Source organism: Acinonyx jubatus, chromosome C1, assembly GCF_027475565.1.
Source record: "Acinonyx jubatus isolate Ajub_Pintada_27869175 chromosome C1, VMU_Ajub_asm_v1.0, whole genome shotgun sequence".
Classification (NCBI taxonomy): domain Eukaryota; kingdom Metazoa; phylum Chordata; class Mammalia; order Carnivora; family Felidae; genus Acinonyx; species Acinonyx jubatus.
The window spans coordinates 305,127-323,542 of record NC_069381.1 but is presented as its reverse complement, the minus strand read 5'-3'; the positions used below and the strand labels follow the sequence as shown (position 1 = coordinate 323,542).

The following is an 18,416-nucleotide window of genomic DNA, read 5'->3' as shown; positions in this document are numbered from 1 at the left end:
CTCCCTGGCAGCCTTGCCCCGCAGAGCCCAGGAGGAATTTCCCACAGACGGGCCGGGGGAGCTCAGCTTCCTTACCTGTTTTTCTCGGGGAGGGGGATTTCCAGCTCCTACCCCGCTCTCGTCCCATCCCCAAGGGAGGCCCCCTGCCTGAAACTTTTTAAAGTAACTGTTGAATGGTTAATTTCATCTCACGGTTGTGATTTGAAAGGTACAAAAATGACACAGTAGAGCGTCCCCTTCCTCGAGGGGTGTAAGAGAAAATGCACACGTATGCACACGTTCGTCTGGTGTGCGCACATGCGTGTGCCTGTGTCCTTCCCCCTTGACCCACCGCAGAGTTCCTGCACACGGGCCTTCCCTGCCTGCCCTGGATCCACCCAGATCTGTGTCTGAGGGCGCCACGCGCTCCGTAGGATCACACTGGGTCCTTCCAGTCTTTACTGCTGCCTTGGTGCTGTGGGGACACCCTAAGCCCAGGGTGGGTGTGGGGCAGGGTGGGGAGAGCCTGATGTGGCCTCTAAAGTTCTTGGGGAGGCAGAGTTGGCCCCGCCAGCAGAAGGCTCACAGCTGTCCTGCTGGCCTCTGCCCGGCCGGGGAGTCGGAGTGGGTGCTGATGGTTTGTTTTCACAGGACTCCCCACCCCCACCCCAAAGAAGTACCTGGGTGTTCACACAGGTCCCGGCACGTGAGGCCGGTGACACACACATGTGCCCGCGCACGGACACAGGTTCACACGTGCTCTTGGGCACACTGCCCCCAGGATGCATCTGCAGGCGTTTGGTCTGTGGGGCCGTCCGAACACAGCACCATGGGTGGGGCAGCTTAAACAGCAGTCCTGGGGCCCCGGTCAAGTGTGGGCAGGGCTGCTCTCTCCTGAGGCCTCTCTCCTTGGTGGCAGATGCCGCCTTCTCCTTCGTCCTCGCAAGGCAAAGAGACCCTCCCTCCCTCAAGGTGGGAAGAGACTCTCCTGGGGTCTCTCCCAAAAGGACCACGGTCCTGTGGGGTCAGGGCCCAGCCCTCTGACCCCGTCTAGCCCTAACCACCCCCCTAGAGGCCCCATCTCCAAACACTGCCACGTTGGGGGTTGGCTTCAGCACGTGGGGACACACAGTCCCTGACACTCGCGGTGTTCAGACACACTCAGCCTCACGCACACTCTCCCACACCAGCACCCCCCCTGCGTCCGCACCTGCCTGCTTGCCACACTGCTCCACACCTGCACACGCTCTCCCACGTGCTCCCACGTGTGCACGCTTGCTCTGAGCTAGTTCTGGGCACTTGTGCCAGGGACCATGCTCTGGAGGTGGGAGCACTCCTTTTCTTCCCCTTGAGCTGGTGCCCAGTCACGGGTCCAGATGGTGAAGGGCCTGTCTCCCAACCCAGTGTGCTGCCTCCGTTCACCCGTGTCCTCTGTTCACCCTTTTGCTGAGGGGGTGAAGACTGGCGTGAATGTGGCCTTTTGTGTGTGTGTGTGGGGGGGGGTAGGAATAGCTAGCCGCCTGTTCCCCCGGAGGGGCCGACCCTGCCCTGTACAGGGAGAGTGGGTGCCCAGAAGGAGCGGGCTTTGGAGGGGTTCTGAGACCAACCCTCCTCCAAGTGGCTTGAGTGGGCAGAGCAGGGCAGGAAGGCATCCAGGGTGCCCCGCTTCCCTGGTGAGATGGGAGCCAGAGGGGTCCCGTGTCGGGGGGGTGGGTGTAGACCGGATGGGCCTGGCAGGGGCCAGGGGGCTGTGGGGCCGCACTTTGGCCCCGGGGTCTGTCTGCATGCTGCAGGAGGGGTCTGGGTTGGTGCCCAGCTGCCAGCTGGCTGAGCCTGAGGTTAGTAGGTGTCGTTGAGGGGATGGGGGCCGGGCCCCGGGGCAGAAGAGAAGCCCACATCCCAGACAGGCTGCCTGCCTGCCACCAGCCCGGGGCAGGGGTCGCCAGCCCTTCCTGGGCCTCCTTCCTCCTGGTCCCCCCCTCCTCCCTCCCTCCCCACCCCTCCCCCGCAGCTCTTATAGCCACATCCTGCAAGGAAAAACCCCAGACTCCTGCACCGGGCAGAGATGAGGGTGGTTGTGGGGGCTCAGTGGCCCAGGGCACCTCACTCAGCTGTCCAGCTCCTGGGGCTTGTGCTGGGCACCGCGGCCACGCTCCACTGTGTCGGGAACACCTACCCCAAAGACGGCAAGTGCTGTAGCGAGTGCCCACCAGGTGAGTGGTCTGGCCACAGAGCTGGGGAGGGATGCCTGTGGGGGCATGGGGATGAGGTACACGGGGAGAGGGGACATGGAGACCTGGGACATGGGGACATGGGGACAAGGACCATAGGGATGGAGACACGGGGATCGGGGAGGGGGAAAGGGGGACAGGGACATGGGGACAAGGGGACAAGGGCCATAGGGATGGAGGCATGGGGAAAGGGGGGCAGGGGCATGGGGACAAGGGACATGGGGATGGAGACACGGGGATTGGGGAGAGGGAAAGGGGGACAGGGACATGGGGACAAGGGGACAAGGACCATAGGGATGGAGACACGGGGATCGGGGAGGGGGAAAGGGGGACAGGGACATGGGGACAAAGGGACAAGGGCCATAGGGATGGAGGCATGGGGAAAGGGGGACAGGGGCATGGGGACAAGGGACATGGGGATGGAGACACGGGGATTGGGGAGAGGGAAAGGGGGACGGGGACATGGGGACAAGGGGACAAGGACCATAGGGATGGAGACACGGGGATCGGGGAGGGGAAAGGGGGACAGGGACATGGGGACAAAGGGACAAGGGCCATAGGGATGGAGGCATGGGGAAAGGGGGGCAGGGGCATGGGGACAAGGGACATGGGGATGGAGACACGGGGATTGGTGAGAGGGAAAGGGGGACGGGGACATGGGGACAAGGGGACAAGGACCATAGGGATGGAGACACGGGGATCGGGGAGGGGGAAAGGGGGACAGGGACATGGGGACAAAGGGACAAGGGCCATAGGGATGGAGGCATGGGGAAAGGGGGGCAGGGGCATGGGGACAAGGGACATGGGGATGGAGACACGGGGATTGGGGAGAGGGAAAGGGGGACAGGGACATGGGGACAAGGGGACAAGGACCATAGGGATGGAGACACGGGGATCGGGGAGGGGGAAAGGGGGACAGGGACATGGGGACAAAGGGACAAGGGCCATAGGGATGGAGGCATGGGGAAAGGGGGACAGGGGCATGGGGACAAGGGACATGGGGATGGAGACACGGGGATTGGGGAGAGGGAAAGGGGGACAGGGACATGGGGACAAGGGGACAAGGACCATAGGGATGGAGACACGGGGATCGGGGAGGGGAAAGGGGGACAGGGACATGGGGACAAAGGGACAAGGGCCATAGGGATGGAGGCATGGGGAAAGGGGGGCAGGGGCATGGGGACAAGGGACATGGGGATGGAGACACGGGGATTGGGGAGAGGGAAAGGGGGACGGGGACATGGGGACAAGGGGACAAGGACCATAGGGATGGAGACACGGGGATCGGGGAGGGGGAAAGGGGGACAGGGACATGGGGACAAAGGGACAAGGGCCATAGGGATGGAGGCATGGGGAAAGGGGGGCAGGGGCATGGGGACAAGGGACATGGGGATGGAGACACGGGGATTGGGGAGAGGGAAAGGGGGACGGGGACATGGGGACAAGGGGACAAGGACCATAGGGATGGAGACACGGGGATCGGGGAGGGGGAAAGGGGGACAGGGACATGGGGACAAGGGGACAAGGGCCATAGGGATGGAGGCATGGGGAAAGGGGGGCAGGGGCATGGGGACAAGGGACATGGGGATGGAGACACGGGGATTGGGGAGAGGGAAAGGGGGACAGGGACATGGGGACAAGGGGACAAGGACCATAGGGATGGAGACACGGGGATCGGGGAGGGGGAAAGGGGGACAGGGACATGGGGACAAAGGGACAAGGGCCATAGGGATGGAGGCATGGGGAAAGGGGGACAGGGGCATGGGGACAAGGGACATGGGGATGGAGACACGGGGATTGGGGAGAGGGAAAGGGGGACAGGGACATGGGGACAAGGGGACAAGGACCATAGGGATGGAGACACGGGGATCGGGGAGGGGAAAGGGGGACAGGGACATGGGGACAAAGGGACAAGGGCCATAGGGATGGAGGCATGGGGAAAGGGGGACAGGGGCATGGGGACAAGGGACATGGGGATGGGAGACATGGGGTGAGGAATGGGGAGAGGGAGATAGAAACACGGGGGCCTGGGACACAGGGATGTGCAGATGGGGTCCTGGGACACAGGTGTCACGGACTAGGGGACTCAGGACAGTGGCCGGGCCAGAGGCTGGGCAGGCTGAGTCCACCCTCCTCGTCCTGCAGGTTATGGGATGGAGAGTCGCTGCAGCGGTGACCAGGACACCAAGTGCCTCCAGTGCGCGTCCGGCTTCTACAATGAGGCCGTGAACTACGAGCCTTGCAAGCCCTGCACACAGTGCAACCAGAGTGAGCGCCACCCCGGCCCTGGCCCCTGGCCCCCCACCTGCGTCCCGTCGCCCCGCCCAGCGCTCTCGTGAGGCCCCCAGCGCCACAGAAACAAACCCCAAACCACAGTGGGGCTGCCACACCATGGAGGTCCCCAAGGAGAACTGTCCTCCTCCCAGGGGGGCTGAGGCCACGCGGAGTCAGGGAGGAGCATGTGCCTGCCAGGTGGCCTTTGGGGTGACGAGACCTGGATCCAAGGGCCATGTAGGGTCCTGGTGCAGGCCTGAGGGAAGGTGGGAAGGGAGGCTGCCGCGGCCACCGGGTGCCCTAGGGGCCAGAGAAATATGGCCTCCAGGGGCTGTGTGTGGGGCTGCTGGTCCGGGGACCCTCGGCTTCTGTCCTCCGGCCTCTCTGCCTCCCTGCCAGCTGTGCCTGCCTCACCTGACCCCCCCCCCCTCCCCACAGGAAGTGGGAGCGAGCCCAAGCAGAGATGCACACCCACGCAGGACACCGTCTGCCGCTGCAGGCCAGGCACTGAGCCCCAGGACGGTTACGATCGTGGAGTCGGTGAGCCCGGAGTGGGGGGGCAGTGTGTGCGGTGAGCCCCGGGCGGGGTGGGGGGCAGTGTGTGTGTGAGAGGCCAGGGTCACGTGCCTGGGGGGGGCCTCAGGAGCTGTAAAAGAAGCATGTCTTCCATATCGCACGCTCTTACTTCCCCTGTACCCCCATCCCAGTCCTGCCACCATGTTCCTTTCCCCCAACAAACAGGTGCCCAGAAGGGGGTGGGGCGGGGCACCGGGTCCTGGCCAGTGGGTGGATGTGGGCAGGGAGGGGCTTCCGGAGGGCACGGTAGGTGAGCGCCTAGCCCTCCAGGACCAGCCCCCAGTGGCTGCAGCGCCCAGGTCCCTGAGGTGGCAGGAGATGGACTGAGATTGTCCCTGTCTTTGTTGCAGACTGTGCCCCGTGCCCACCGGGACATTTCTCCCCAGGTGATGACCAGGCTTGCAAGCCTTGGACCAAGTGAGTGTCCTGGGGGCCTGGGGATCAAGGGGCCAGGCCTCGGAGCAGGAAGCTGCCGGCTGGGGGTGGGGTGCTCCTGGCTCCTGCTGCCCTGACAAATGGCCCGGTCCCCTCATGACTCCTGCTCCTCATGGCCCATGACCCTGGCCCCACCATGGCCCCTGCCTGCCTGCTCAGCCCCGGGTCCAGCCTCCTCCACCAGCCTGGCTGCTGGGCCGGAGTGAGGAGTGTGTGAGACTCTTTCCCAGGCCCTGGGGGTTTATGAGACCAGTCAGTTGTAGCTGGGGGCTCCGTGGTGGGGGCAGGAAGAGACGAACAAGCTGGTGGTGTGAGAGGGCAAGACTGGGCTGGAGCCGGCTGGGAGGAGACTGTGGGGAGCAGAGGGAGGGGAAATGGGGAGTGAGGGTGTGAGCAGGTGGCCTTGGAGACCCTGCAGGGTGTGAGGCCCCCTGGGGGGGGGCGGTGAGGGGCCTGGGCAGGTCTTTGGCGGCCCACACAGTGATCCAGTGTGGGTCCCCAGCTGCTCCCCACATCCCCTGGTCCTGTCTCATGCTGGGCCCATCCCATCAGTCTGGCAGGAGTCAGGGGAGGTGGTGGTACAGACCTGTGGCCTGATCCACACCCCCTGCCCTTCTCAGCTGCACCTTGGCGGGAAAGCGCACGCTGCGGCCGGCCAGCCAAGGCTCAGATGCCGTGTGTGAGGACAGGAGCCCCCCAGCCACCACGCCTTGGGAGACCCAGGGCCCCCCAGTCCGGCCCCCTACCACCCAGCCCACCACAGCCTGGCCTAGGACCTCACAGGAGCCCTTCACACCCCCTGCAGAGCCCCCCAGGGGTAAGGGGGCCTGGCCTTGCCCCAGCAGGGCCCTCCCCCCAGTCCAAAAAAGAAGGGGGCTGGGGGAGGATGGGGTAGAGACGCCCTCTGCCCTCATTGGGGTCCTCCTGGGGCGGGTGGACTGCTTCCTCTGGTGGCCCCAACCCCAGCAGGCCCCGCCTCCCCACAGGTCCCCAGCTGGCTGCTGTCCTGGGCCTGGGCCTGGGCCTGCTTGCCCCGGTGGCGGCCGCACTGGCCCTGCTCCTGCACCACAGAGCCTGGCGGCTACCCCCCGGTGAGTGCGCAGTGTGTCTCCAGCCCAGACGGCTTCCCGAAGGGGTGGGGCCGTTGCCCACCTCCCCCCCTCTCCTCCTCCCCAGGTGGAAATAGCTTCCGGACCCCCATCCAAGAGGAGCATGCCGATGCCAACTCCACCCTGGCCAAGATCTGAGCGGCCAGGCCAGGGGCCCAGAGGGTCTGCTAGACATTGGGGGGCCGTGGGGCGCCCCCAAGCACGGGCCACCACATCCCACCTTCCCACCACCCACCCTGCCACCCCGCGCCGTTTTAGGTGCTCCTGGGCTGACACCCAGGGCTCTGCTATGTATGCTGTGCATACTCCCCGCCCAGGGTGGTGCCCCCCCCCCCCCAATAAATGACACTGGCACATGTGGTCTCTGACTGGGCACTGGTGGTCTGGGGGCTGCACACGTGCGGTGGGGGGGGGGGGCGGGGGCTGGGGCTGTGCCCACCTCTGGCTGGAGAGGGGGCTCAAGCCGACTGCTCAGAGACCCCAGGACCCCTGCCCTCATCCTTCTCTGGGCACGTCCCAGCACCTGTGGTGGGATGTGGAGGCCTAAATGAGCGTCCTGGGGGTGGGGTTTGGACAACCCAGCAGCTTGTGGGGGAATTCAGGAGCTGCTCCCCCCAGACCCTAAACCTGGGTGAGTGGGCCCGAGGCCCCCCCCAGTGCTAATGGGAGCAAGGAGGAGGCCTGAGGCCCTGGTCCCCAAGGGGACTTTTGAGAGCGACCCTTCGGGTTTATGTGTTCCCCTGAAGGAGAGAGCTCTTTCTCGAGGCCTCTAAAACCCCCTGCCCTGCCAGACCTGCGAGTGGGTCCCCGCAGCAGCACTTTGGGGAACGAGAGGCTTCTGGAGGGGCGGACTGCACGGTGGCCGGCTGTCCAAATGCCCATCGACGGCACAGTCCCACTGACCTCAGCGTGCCTTCCAGGACCATGGGGCCCTCCCGCTGGGGCGCCAGGCCACAGAGCGAATGTCCTTCATGGCTGCGGGGCGTCCCGCAGCCAGCAGGTGACTCCGAGCCCTGGTTTTGGCAGAGCCTCAGCTCTGGCCACCAACCCTCCTTGTTTCCTGGGCCATCTTTCTCCCCAAGGTCACCCCAAAGGCCCGTTCAGCCTGTCTTCAAATCTCCCAGTGCTCCCGCCCTGGCCCGAACACCGCCAAGGGGAGACAGGGCCGTCCCTTGTTCATCAGCACCGAGTCCCCACAGGCGTGGGACTCAGCAGGGAACAAACCAATGTAAACCGTGCCCTCCAACAGACAGCAAATCCACACAATTGATTTGGGGATCAGGGGTCCCCAGGACAGCATGGAGGCTATGGAAAAGTGCTGTGGGGCTGGTGGAGGGGCCAGATCCTTGGGGCCCAGGGCTTCCTCTCCACACCTCCCCGCTCTTCCCCCCCTCGCACACCCAGGACGCCCTTCGCTTGCCTGGCTGCCCCAGCTCTGCCATCGGATGGGAAGGTGGACAGACTCAGCTTCTCTTTGCTGCCACACTGACCCTGAGCACAACTCTCCGACCCCTCACCCCCTGCCCGTCTGCTGAAAAACCCCAGCCTCCATCTACCCCAGGCCCTGCCTGACCCCCGAGCCTGGGTGTTGAGCTGGTACCTCCCACAAGCCCCAAAGGCACACGCTCAGCACGGTGACTGGTGTGTCCCCAGCTTCCTTCTCCCACACGGCCCCTCCTCCACGCCCCCGCCTGGCTCCCCATCCGGGCCCGCTGTGGGTACAGGTACGAGTGGCTTTGAGATTCCCATCTCCACACCACCACCACCCACCCCCTTCTGGTTACTGCCTGGCTCCTTAAAGGACCCTCTGCTGACAGGAACAGGGGTCACCGTGTCGGTTGGAACAGGTGATTGTGCAGAAATGTGGCGAGCTGCTCATAAAGGATTGGAAAACGCAGACGAGCAGATAAAGATCATCTCTCGCCGCACTGCCCAGTTACAGAAACTCTACTCATCCACGCAGCCTGTGGCTAGGGGTGGGGGGTGGGGGCTTCCGGAGGGGCTGGAACGAGAAAGCAGACGCAGGCACTGACATTTTGCTGATGTCACTCGTGCCTTTTGAGGGGGCTTGCTCATAAGCCACCATCCCGTGGGCATGATGTAATCTAGGCCCTTTGATTTTTGTGCTGCTGTGGCTGGTAACCACGGAAGATCCTTCTTCTCCCACTCGGGCCCCTCCAGTGGACATTTTCTGCACAGAGCTCCTCCTGCCCAGCCCCCCTTCACCCCTCCCCCCAATAAACTGCTTCCAGAAGTTTCTCTGCCCTTGCTTCCGGAAGGACCAGCTGATGCATGGCACAGGCCGACTGAGTTTGTGGGTGTTCATTGTATTTGCCTGGGCCGCTTAGCGGAAACGGGGTGACCCTGCGCTGCCACAGACGGGACCCCTCAGGTCTTTGAAATGAGCAGTGGACGAAGGAGCTGCCCCATTCTGTACTTGGAGCACCTTTACCTGGTGTCCGGCAATGGCCAGCGCTTGGACCTGTCTCGTCTAGGAGCTGAGCGGAGATCTCAGGGCTCCTTAGAGAGGGTGGGCCTTACCTCAGCCTGGAGCCCCTCCCTTCCCTGCAGGACCCTGCCTGACCGTCTGGGGAGGGGCTGTGCATCCTGGGACTTGAACAGTTGGGTCACAAGTTGCTAATTCCTGTCATTTCCTTCGGGCCAGGTGGCAGGTGCAGGTCTCAAAGGCTTATGTCACAGCTATCAGCACACCTACAGCCCGTGGGGCACATTCCCGATCCCCCCTCCCCAGAATTCTCAGAAGTCTTCACCGCTTCCCTGCCGAGACTCAGCTGGAGGGCTGGGAAACACGGCTGAGCTTTCCAGGGGGGCTTACAGTAAGGAGGCAGGGCCCCAGAACCCCTCTGTGCCACACGGGGAAGCCGAGGCTCAGAGAGACAAGGGACAGTGAGCTGGAGGCTGCGTTCTCTGTGGTTCGAGAGCTCCGTCAGGGGCTGCCCCTCCACCCACTTCCAGGAGGACCAGATTTGTCTGGAGAGGTCTGGATACAAATGGGCCCAGCAGTTAGAGCTGTGACGTGAGCAGGCCACCTCTGACCCAGAACTTCAAGTGACCGGAGTCCCAATCCATGCCCAGACCTCTCCTTGCCAGCAACCTCTTCCAAGATCCAAAGAGGTCCTTGGGTGGGGAGGTGTGAGGGGGCTTCCCTGGGGGCTCTAAGTCATGAGCAAGATGTCCGCACAGCAGCAGTCCAGGGTCCAGGTGTGTGTGTGTCTGTGCGTGTGTGCATGTGTGTGCGTATGTGTGTGCGTGCGTGTGTGTGTGTGTGTGTGTGTGTGTGTGTTGTAAGACGACACCGTGTGCATCTGGAGCCCAGTCAGACCTTCTTGGCCAAGTGAGGGGTCTTGTCTTGATCCCTAGAAAGTGTGTGTGTGTGGGTGTCCTGATCCCTGGAAAGTGAGGGGCCTCTCGGTATTGGGCTGTGTGCTAAGGACCGGTGAGCTGGTAGGTCTCTGGGGCCCGGATGCCAAGGGACTTCATCCTACGCTCTCTGGTGGTTGGAGGAGATCTTTATTTTTTATTTTATTAAAAAATTTTTTTTATGTTTATTTTTGAGAGGGGGAGAGGAGCAGAGAGAGAGGGAGACGCAGAATCCGAAGCAGGCTCCAGGCTCTCAGCTGTCAGCACAGAGCCCGACGCAGAGGTTGAACTCACAAACCGTGAGATCATCACCTGAGTTGAAGTCTGATGCCCAACCTACTGAGCCACCCAGGCGCCCTGAGGATGTGATCTTTAAAAACCCACAGAGCCCTCCTGAGGAAGTTGGATCCAGGGTAGGGGACGAAGCCAGGTGTGGAGGGGGCACAGAGAGGGAGCAGTCCCTGGCCAGACCACCCTTTGGGGGGGGGGTCCCTGCACCAGTCTACCTGTGTCACCTGCATCTGTCACCCACCCTTCCTGCCTACATCTCTCCCTACAGACCTGACAGACTGCAGGTTTTGAATAGAAAACATGTTTTTAAATGTTTATTTATTTATTGGGCGGGGAGGGTCGGAGATAGTGGGAGAGAGAGGATCCCAAGCCGGCTCCACACTGCACAGCGTGAGATCGTGACCTGAGCCGAAATAAAAGGCGGCCCTCAACCAACCGAGCCACCCAGGCGCCCCTGAACAGCAAACATTTCTGACCTTCCCCCTCCGGTCCTGCTCCAGACATAGTTGGGGGTGTTGGCTGTGTTCCATGCCCCCCTCAGCACTCACACATTTGGCAGCATGTTTAGTTTCTGGGTAGGAATTCCCGGACCAAAGGGCATGAACACTTAGGAACCCCCAAGGTCACCGCTGAGCCTGAGTCTCCTGGAGGTCCCCAGCCCCGCCCTGTGAGGTTGGGCTCTCCACCTCCTTGAGATACAGCTGGGCCCAGTTGACTTAAAAAAATTATTACTTAGAGCAGTTTCAGGTCCACAGAAAACTGAGGCGCAGCTGCAGAGATTCCCACGTGCCCCGGCCCCCACCATCGTCCCCCGCCCCCCCCAGGGGCCATCTCTGGCCGCCAGGGACACGGCATGGTCTCCCAGGGTGCCTGGTCTACAAAGGGTCGCTCGCTGCTGTGCTCTGTGGTTTGGGCAAAGCTGTAATGACGCGCGGCCACCACTGGGGTCGCAAGGAGTAGTTTGACACCCCGCCCCCTCCCATCCGCCGTGCTCCGCTCGCCCCTGGAATTCTGAGTTGCCAGTGGTCGGGGCGGTCCTGGTGGGCACCGGTTCTGTGCCCTCCCTGCATCGCGGCCGATGCCCGGGGGCCGCGGGCGGGGTCTGGGCGTGTCCGGATGGGGGCGTGGCGGGGCGCATCCCCTAAAATCCCGCAGCTCGGTGGGGCGGCGGGGGCCATGGGGGCGAGGGGCGCGCGCGTGGCCCTGTGCGGCGTGGCGCTGCTCTGCGCGCTCGGCCTGGGCGAGCGCCCCTCGGGTCCGAACTGCGGCCCCGGCCGCCTGCTGCGAGGAGCCGGGACGGACGCGCGCTGCTGTCGCCTGTGCTCCGCGGGTAAGGCGCGGGGAGCCCGTCTCGTCTCGGAAGGCGGCCGCGCCGCGCCCCCTCCCTGTGCTCAGCCTCGGCCTGGGAGGGGCGGTGGGCACCCCTTCCGGGTCCAGAGCCCTCGGTCCCAGGGGAATGGGTGAGGGGGCGTGTGGCGGAGAGGAGCTCAGCTCAGGCCAGTGGCCCAAAGGCGGAGTCCGGGGCTATGGGCGGGAGAGCCTTCCTCAAGGGGCGTCTTGGGTCCCAAGGCGGAGGAAGGCTGTCCCAGTTCCTACTGCGTGGACAGTGAGCCCCCGCCCATCGCCCTGGCCTCTTTCTGCCCAGGTCAGGATTGCAGCACTGTTCTGCCCCAGACCTACCTGTATGGGTGAGGGGCAAGTGGAAGGTGGCAGTCTGGGGACAAATATTGCAGAGAAAACACCCCCAGAGTATCACCCTGGTAGATCTTGGGGGCTGAGAAGGGGAGTCTGAGGGCCCCGCGTCTCAGTGTGGCAGGCAGGGACAAGCAGCCTGCCTCAAGGGGTATGGCAGCTGGGGCCCGTGCAGGATGGAAAGAGGAGGGGGCGTAGGTCCCCCAGATGACTCCCTTGTCCTGCAGGGACATGTTCTGTTCTCCTGCCAAGTCACAGCCACCCTGGGCAAGAGCAGCCTCAGGGCAGTGGGGGACACAGCCAAGTCACGCGGGTGGGGGAGCTGGGTGCCTAGGAAGGAGGGAGACAGCTGGACCCAACTGGGGTCCTGGCTCCCAGACAGGTGCCCTCTGCCCCCCCCCGGGGCTGCCTAAGGGTTCCCCCTGCGGGGCCTGGGGGGAGTCCTGGGGAGGGAGGCGCTTGGCCCAGCTGCTAAGAGGGCTGGCCCCTCTCTCGCTCAGCTGAGGAGGTTTGTCCCGAGGGGGACTGCACATGTGTCCAGCCGGAGTTCCACTGTGGAGACCCCCAGTGTGACACCTGCAAACACCACCCCTGCCCGCCCGGCCAGGAGGCGCAGCCACGTGGTAAGTCCCAGCAACTGTGGCCGGAGCAGGTCAGGGGGTTTGAGCAGGGCTGAGCCACAGCTCACGGAAGCAGCTGTGCACAAGTGGCGTGTGGGTGTAGAAGGAACACACGTGTGTAGAGGGTACAGACGTGTCCTCTGGGCAGGCAGGCAGGCACCGGCGTCTCCCGTCCTTCAAAGCCTGGGTGGGTGGGGCCGCTCCGCTGCTCACTGGCGCAGCTCAGATATGAGCCCCAAGCACGCACGCGGCTCCGGGGAGGGGTGGGGGGTGTCCTTCCCCGTCACAGCCTGGGTTTCTTCGTCCAGAGAGAGGGTGCTCCTCAGAGAGGATGTGGGTGGGGGTGGGGGTGTCCAGGGTCTGTCTGGCCCTCGGGCCCTGGCTCTGACTATGCCCCAGTCCCACACCTCCCCTGAGCATGTGCTTGGCCTGCCCCCTGTTGCCCTGCCTGGGGGTCAACCCTTTTCCTGGAGGGAGCAGCTCAGATCCTCTTGGGGCCTGGGGCGTTGTGAGGTGGGTAGGGCAGGGTCCAGGGCCAACTGGGGCGGGAGCCTCACCTCCTTTCTCTGGGACCCTCACTGGCCTCTCGCCCTCCAGGCTACTGGACCCAGCACAAGGTCCCTCCTGGGTTTTGCTTGGTCTCTGCTTCCAACCCCCTGCCCCCCACCAGCCTCCAGTGGGCAGGCCCTTCCCCTCCCCTCTGGCCAAGCACCACACAGTCTCCTCTCCCAGATTGCCCCGGGGACCTCCACTCAGCTCAGGGTCACAGCCTTGGGGTCCCTCAAGTCTGCCTCCCCGACAGATGCCTGGAATGGGGCACACGTGGGCGTTGATTTCTGCCAGGTCCTAGTCTTGTAGGCCTCAGAGGCCTCTGTCCAATGGATAAGGAGTGTGTGGGTCATTCTGCTGTGGCCCCAGTTGGGTCCCATTGCATCTACCCCAGCAAACCCCGGCTGTCTGTCTGTCTGCAGGGAATTTCAATTTCGGCTTTGAGTGTGTTGACTGTGCCACAGGGACCTTCTCTGGGGGCCGTGAGGGCCGCTGCAAACCCTGGTCAGAGTGAGTGCTGGTGGGACCTTCAGGTGGCTGGGAAGTCCCTGAGGGAGGGGCATCTCCGGTCCTTCCTGGTATGGTGACCCCCCCACACTCAGAGGACAGCGGCCATGCAGAGGGGCTGCTCTGGTGGCCAAGCGCTGACTGAGGGCTCTGTGTGTCCGTGTGTCCCAGCTGCTCCCAGTTTGGGCTTCCCACCATGTTCTCTGGGAACAAAACACACAATGCCGTATGTAGCCTGGGGCCGCTGCCCACTGAGCCACACGACCCCCTGACCATCGTCCTCCTCACCGTGGCCACCTGCATCCTGGTCCTGACTGCAGCCCAGCTTGGCCTGCACATCTGGCAGCTGAGGAGGCAGCGCATGTGGCCCCCAGGTCGGTTGTGCCCTCGGGAGGGAGAGGTGGGCCCTTGGCTTGCCCGTTGACCAAAGTCCCTCTGCAGAGACCCAGCTGCTGCTGGAGGCACGGCCGCCAGCCGAAGACGCCTGCAGCTGCCAGTTCCCCGAGGAGGAGCGCGGGGAGCAGCTGTCTGAGGACAAGGGCCAGCTGAGGGACCTGTGGGTGTGAGGCCTGGCTGTCCTCTGCCACAGCGGACCCAGAGCCAGACCTTCCCGGGAGGCTGCCCAGGGCTGACTCTCGGGAGCAAGAGCTCTGCACCCTGCTGTGGGACCCCAGCTCCAGGCCCGGCCCTGCTCCCCTCGATGGCGGAAGTGGGTGTGCGTGGTGACAGTGACCGGTCCCCCAGACCATGCAGAAGAGGCAGCAGCCATGGCCAGACCCCATGGGAGATACAGACACAGCCACGTCTGCCTCCCTCCCTCCCTTGCTGGCCCTGTTGGGGTGGGGTCTCTGGGCCCCTGGCTCCCAGGACAGGAGGCCATGCCCAGTGCAGGACCTAGCTACAGGCAGTGCTCAATAAACACTTGTCCAGTGACCTGAGTGGACGTGATCGGGGATGGGGGGACAGGGAGACGAGGCCTCCCCTACCAGTACCCTCAGTCGCCTTCCAGCCTAGGCAGGGCTGGGGGTGGGGCCATTCCCAGGCATGAGCACTTAGCAGGGGCCGTGGGACTTGGAAGGCTTCCCGGAGGAGGGGCACCATGATGGACACTTGCCCTCTGTGCCTCTTTGCTGCCCTGTCCAAAACCCCTCCCCTGGTAGTCAGCCTGGCACTTTGGGACAGCTGGGTTCTGTGTCCAGTCTCTGGGCCACTGCTGCTCCAGACTCTGGGCCGGTCACACAGCCTGCTGGCCTCTGTGGGGTGCCTGTCTCTGTCATTCTGGCCCGAGTCCAGGGCGGGGTCAGTTTCTACACCCACACCTCGTGGTTGGGAGGGCAGCCCTGGAGTGGCCTGCCCTCGGCCCCCTCCCCGTCTCCAAGCCCTGCGGCCTGCCTTTACCACCTGCTGAGATCCCTCTCCCTCCGGGGCGTGGTCCCAGGCCCCCACCCAGTGAGGTGAGCAGCCTTCTCCGGGCCTCCTGGCAGGAGCTGCCGGGCGAGGCTGATAAGGGTTCCTTGGCACAACTGTCCAGGGTGCGGCAGGCGGGCCAGTGGAGGCTGGTCTCAGCAGCAGCGCCTTCAGGTGCCAGCGCATTTGGCCACCTGCCCGGAGTCCCGATGCTCCAGCTCCCTGACACCCCCTTCCTACCTGCATGCTGCCCAGGAGAGTGCCCTCACCCCCACTCAGACCCGATGGGCAGTGGGCCGGGTGCACCCAGCTCACGGCAAGAAGGTGGTGGAGAGATCTGCATGGATCGCGCCCGGGGGCGTCACCCCCACCCCGCTGCACCCCAGCATGGCGAAGCCCACTCCTCCCCGTGGAAGGAGGGGCGTGGACAAGTCCTTCGTGATTTACTCACATGGGAAACACTCATGCTCTCCGTGCCCCCTGGCTCCCAGACCCCGGGCACTCCCCGGGAGCCCCAGTCCAGGCGAGGATCCAGGTGAATTAGCTAATAAGTGAGAGAATGCAGGGGCACTGGCCAGATGTCAGGGGACAGCGGGAGGTACAGTGCTGGCCAAGTCGGGTGTGTCCCAGGAGGCCCTCTACAGACTTCTCTGGGACCTGCTGGCCACCCCCACCCCCACCCCCCTCCGGTTCTGTCTCCAAGCCAGGCCTCCTGCCCTGCCAAACTCTCCCCAACCCTGCTTCGGGAAGCTAGCTCTCCTCTGGGCTTGCTCTTGTCACTTGGGTCACCTGACTGCCCCGTCCCCACAGGTGGGGTACATGGGGTGCTCACGGCTGTCCTAGACCCTCCCGAGGTGCTGGTTCAGGCTGCCCTGGGGCAAAGGGTTCCCTGGCCCCGGCTCAGCTATTCCCATGAGGGTGGTGGGGGGGGGGGGGGACTCAGGTCGTCTGCAGTCGTGGACGTTCCTGACTGACAGGTTCTGAGGGGCCTCTCTGGTCGCTGACTCAGCATGGAAACTCCGCGTGGGGGCCCCCCCACTGTGTGAGGCAACAGCGCCCCAACGTCAGCATGGGGGCGGCACAGAGCAGGGTGGGAGATTCCGAGGCCCAGGCGGAGTATGGGGAGGGTGCTGGATTCAAGCTGCAGCACAAGAGGGTGGGAGCGTGAGGCCTGGCCTGGGGGCTGGGCAGGAGGGGTCTGGCCCTGAAGATCTTAGGGCTTTGGGGGGGGGCCCAGAGGAACGCTTGTGGGTGCTGGATTTGTCCCCTTCTCTCCACCTCTCCCCCACCGCCCCTCGCACAGATACCCCCTGTCTCTCACCCCAGATCCATCTGCCCACTCCTGCCCCCCTCCCTCCTTGGAGCCCCCAGAACCCCATGATCAATCAGCAAGCCGCGCTTGGCCCTGAGACACCCCAACTCAGAAGACAGAGCAGGAAGTGGGCATACGGAAGGGCTCTGTCTCTACGGCTTACAGGACAACTCTTTGGTGAAAGGTTCTGTGCAGGGCCTTGGGGGCACAGGGGCTGGACAGGCAGGCAGAGACCCCGGGGCATAGGTGTGCAGAAGCCACCATCGGGGGGCTTAGGTAGGAGAGGACTGGGCAAATCCAAGTTCTAGGGATGGAACTGTGGATGGGCAGTGGGGGAGGGGGAAGTGCCCAGGGCAGCGTGGGGAAAGGGGTGGGGGGCTGCTGCTGAGCTAAGGGGCTGGTGACAGGCTCCTGTCCCCCTCCCACTCAGCCCAGCTTCCTGGGATGGGGACAGGAATGTGCCCACCAGCAGAGCCTGCCAGACTGCCTGATCTTCGGGGCCACCAAGCCCTGAGAGAAACCCCACTATGAGACTCTGCTCCAGGCCCCTCACTGCTTCCCCTGGAAACCCCCACCCACAGGAGCAGCTCTCCAGCTGTTCCGGAAAACCGCAGCTCCTCCCCCTGGGGTAGCAGTCCACATTGTCTCTCCAACCTCAGATAAGGGCCTGCAGGCCGCCCTTGGTTCCCAGAAGTGCTTCCGGCCACAGCTGCTCCCTACCTGGTCCCCTCCCCTCCCCTCGCTGGAAAAGGCCCCTGCCTCGCCCTTTACTAAGATCTGGACTCAGCTAGACAGAGGGGTGGGGACACATCTGAGATGGAACTGGACACTGGCCCCTCTCAGCCTCGGCCCTCGGGCAGCTGCAGGGAGCTATCCAGAGGCAGGGGGTCGCTGGCCCCCAGTTGCTGGGATGTGCACCTGTTGAGAAGATAAGGTCCCTGGTGCCAGGTACGCCCACCCAGGAGCTTTGTCCAGGACCTGGGGCCATCACTCTCCCTCCCTCCTCCCCCAGCCGTGGTTTCCTGAGCATTTGGGAGCAAGCCATGCTGCCTCCAGTGGGGTTGAGTTCGAGGTCAGAAAAGGACTGGGTCCTGGAGGGGCTACCCCTGTGGCCCTGTGGCCGAAGTGGAGAGATGGCCACTTCCACACTCATGCGTCATGTTTCCAGGAAGCTTTGGGAACAGAGGTGCTGATTCAGGCCAGGGCTGCTCCAGACCCTTTTCCCAGACACACATTCTATGGAGACAGGCTTGGGGGGTATATGCGGGCACGGGGGATGGGCTTGGGGGGGTGTATGGGGGGACTGAGTCTTTGGGGCTCCATGGGATCTTTGGCTGAAATAGACACACGGCTGACAGAAGGTGCTCAGCCGGTGGAGGATGCAGGGGTGGTGGGGGTTCCACACCCACCAGCAGGGCCCCAGGACTCATCCCTGGAGGCGCAGAGAGGGAGACGGAGGGAGTGAGTGTGGGGGAAGGTGGAGGCCTAGGGGACGGCAGGGTGGGGGAGAGATAGACACTCAGCTTTTAGGAGCCCATATTCACCTTGAATTACAGACTCCAGCCATGGTGGGGCAGCCCTGCCCCAGGCACTGGGTACGCTATCCTTTCCATGCTGCCACGGGCCAGCCCCTCAAGCCTCTGCAGGGGTCTGGGCCCCTGTAGTGCCTGCTGCCCATCATGTGCTTTGAATATTCGGATGCACCTGGGGCCTCCAGATACTCAGGCCTCCCTCTCCCTGGCGGCCCATATAGTTTGGGCCGGCAAGGGCACTTCGGGGCCCAACGTGAGCTGGCTGGGGCCAGGGGAAGGTCCAGATGGGGGGCGGAGTACGGCCGTCACTCCTGGGGGATGAACAAATAGCAGTGTTCTTGAGAAAGTCTCTTTATTGACATTTGGGCTCTTGCGGGGGTGCCAGGGACCCCAGAGCAGCAGGGGTCAGGCCTTTGGGGAAGCCCGAGGAGGGGGCTCGGTCCACACAGGGCAGGCCATTCTGCCAATGTGCACTTCCCTTCACTTTGCCCCCACTCAGGGCCAGGGAAGCAAGCATGTCA

At 63.8% G+C, this 18,416-nt stretch overlaps 2 protein-coding genes across 3 annotated transcripts; both read left to right on the top strand.

Annotated features, from left to right (window-relative positions):
• The first annotated feature begins 534 nt into the window (after positions 1 to 534).
• On the top strand, positions 535 to 6,960 carry TNFRSF4 (TNF receptor superfamily member 4). The gene is made up of 7 exons (XM_027058186.2): positions 535 to 2,192; positions 4,356 to 4,478; positions 4,923 to 5,024; positions 5,411 to 5,477; positions 6,116 to 6,312; positions 6,482 to 6,586; positions 6,672 to 6,960. The coding sequence occupies exons 1-7, from the start codon at positions 2,045 to 2,047 to the stop codon at positions 6,740 to 6,742; spliced, it is 813 nt and encodes a 270-aa protein (XP_026913987.1). The 5' UTR covers positions 535 to 2,044; the 3' UTR covers positions 6,743 to 6,960.
• Positions 6,961 to 11,284: 4,324 nt separating this feature from the next.
• On the top strand, positions 11,285 to 16,708 carry TNFRSF18 (TNF receptor superfamily member 18). 2 transcript variants are annotated; one of them, XM_027058188.2, is made up of 5 exons: positions 11,285 to 11,606; positions 12,469 to 12,591; positions 13,560 to 13,647; positions 13,816 to 14,022; positions 14,086 to 16,708. In XM_027058188.2, exons 1-5 carry the CDS (start codon positions 11,393 to 11,395, stop codon positions 14,174 to 14,176), a joined length of 723 nt encoding a protein of 240 aa, XP_026913989.2. In that variant the 5' UTR covers positions 11,285 to 11,392; the 3' UTR covers positions 14,177 to 16,708. The 2 variants fall into 2 exon arrangements, with proteins under 2 accessions (XP_026913989.2, XP_026913988.2); XM_027058187.2 differs by having other exon boundaries at positions 11,288 to 11,606; positions 13,816 to 14,018; positions 14,086 to 16,705.
• The last annotated feature ends 1,708 nt before the right edge of the window (positions 16,709 to 18,416 follow it).

Bases quoted from the DNA above. Each gene is read 5' to 3' on its own strand.
- TNFRSF4 (XM_027058186.2), top strand. From the start codon at position 2,045: ATGAGGGTGGTTGTGGGGGCTCAGTGGCCCAGGGCACCTCACTCAGCT. The intron at 2,193-4,355 runs GTGAGTGGTCTG...CTCGTCCTGCAG, and splicing joins CTGTAGCGAGTGCCCACCAG to GTTATGGGATGGAGAGTCGC. The intron at 5,025-5,410 runs GTGAGCCCGGAG...TCTTTGTTGCAG, and splicing joins CGGTTACGATCGTGGAGTCG to ACTGTGCCCCGTGCCCACCG.
- TNFRSF18 (XM_027058187.2), top strand. From the start codon at position 11,393: ATGGGGGCGTGGCGGGGCGCATCCCCTAAAATCCCGCAGCTCGGTGGG. The intron at 13,648-13,815 runs GTGAGTGCTGGT...CGTGTGTCCCAG, and splicing joins CGCTGCAAACCCTGGTCAGA to CTGCTCCCAGTTTGGGCTTC. The intron at 14,019-14,085 runs GTCGGTTGTGCC...GTCCCTCTGCAG, and splicing joins GCAGCGCATGTGGCCCCCAG to AGACCCAGCTGCTGCTGGAG.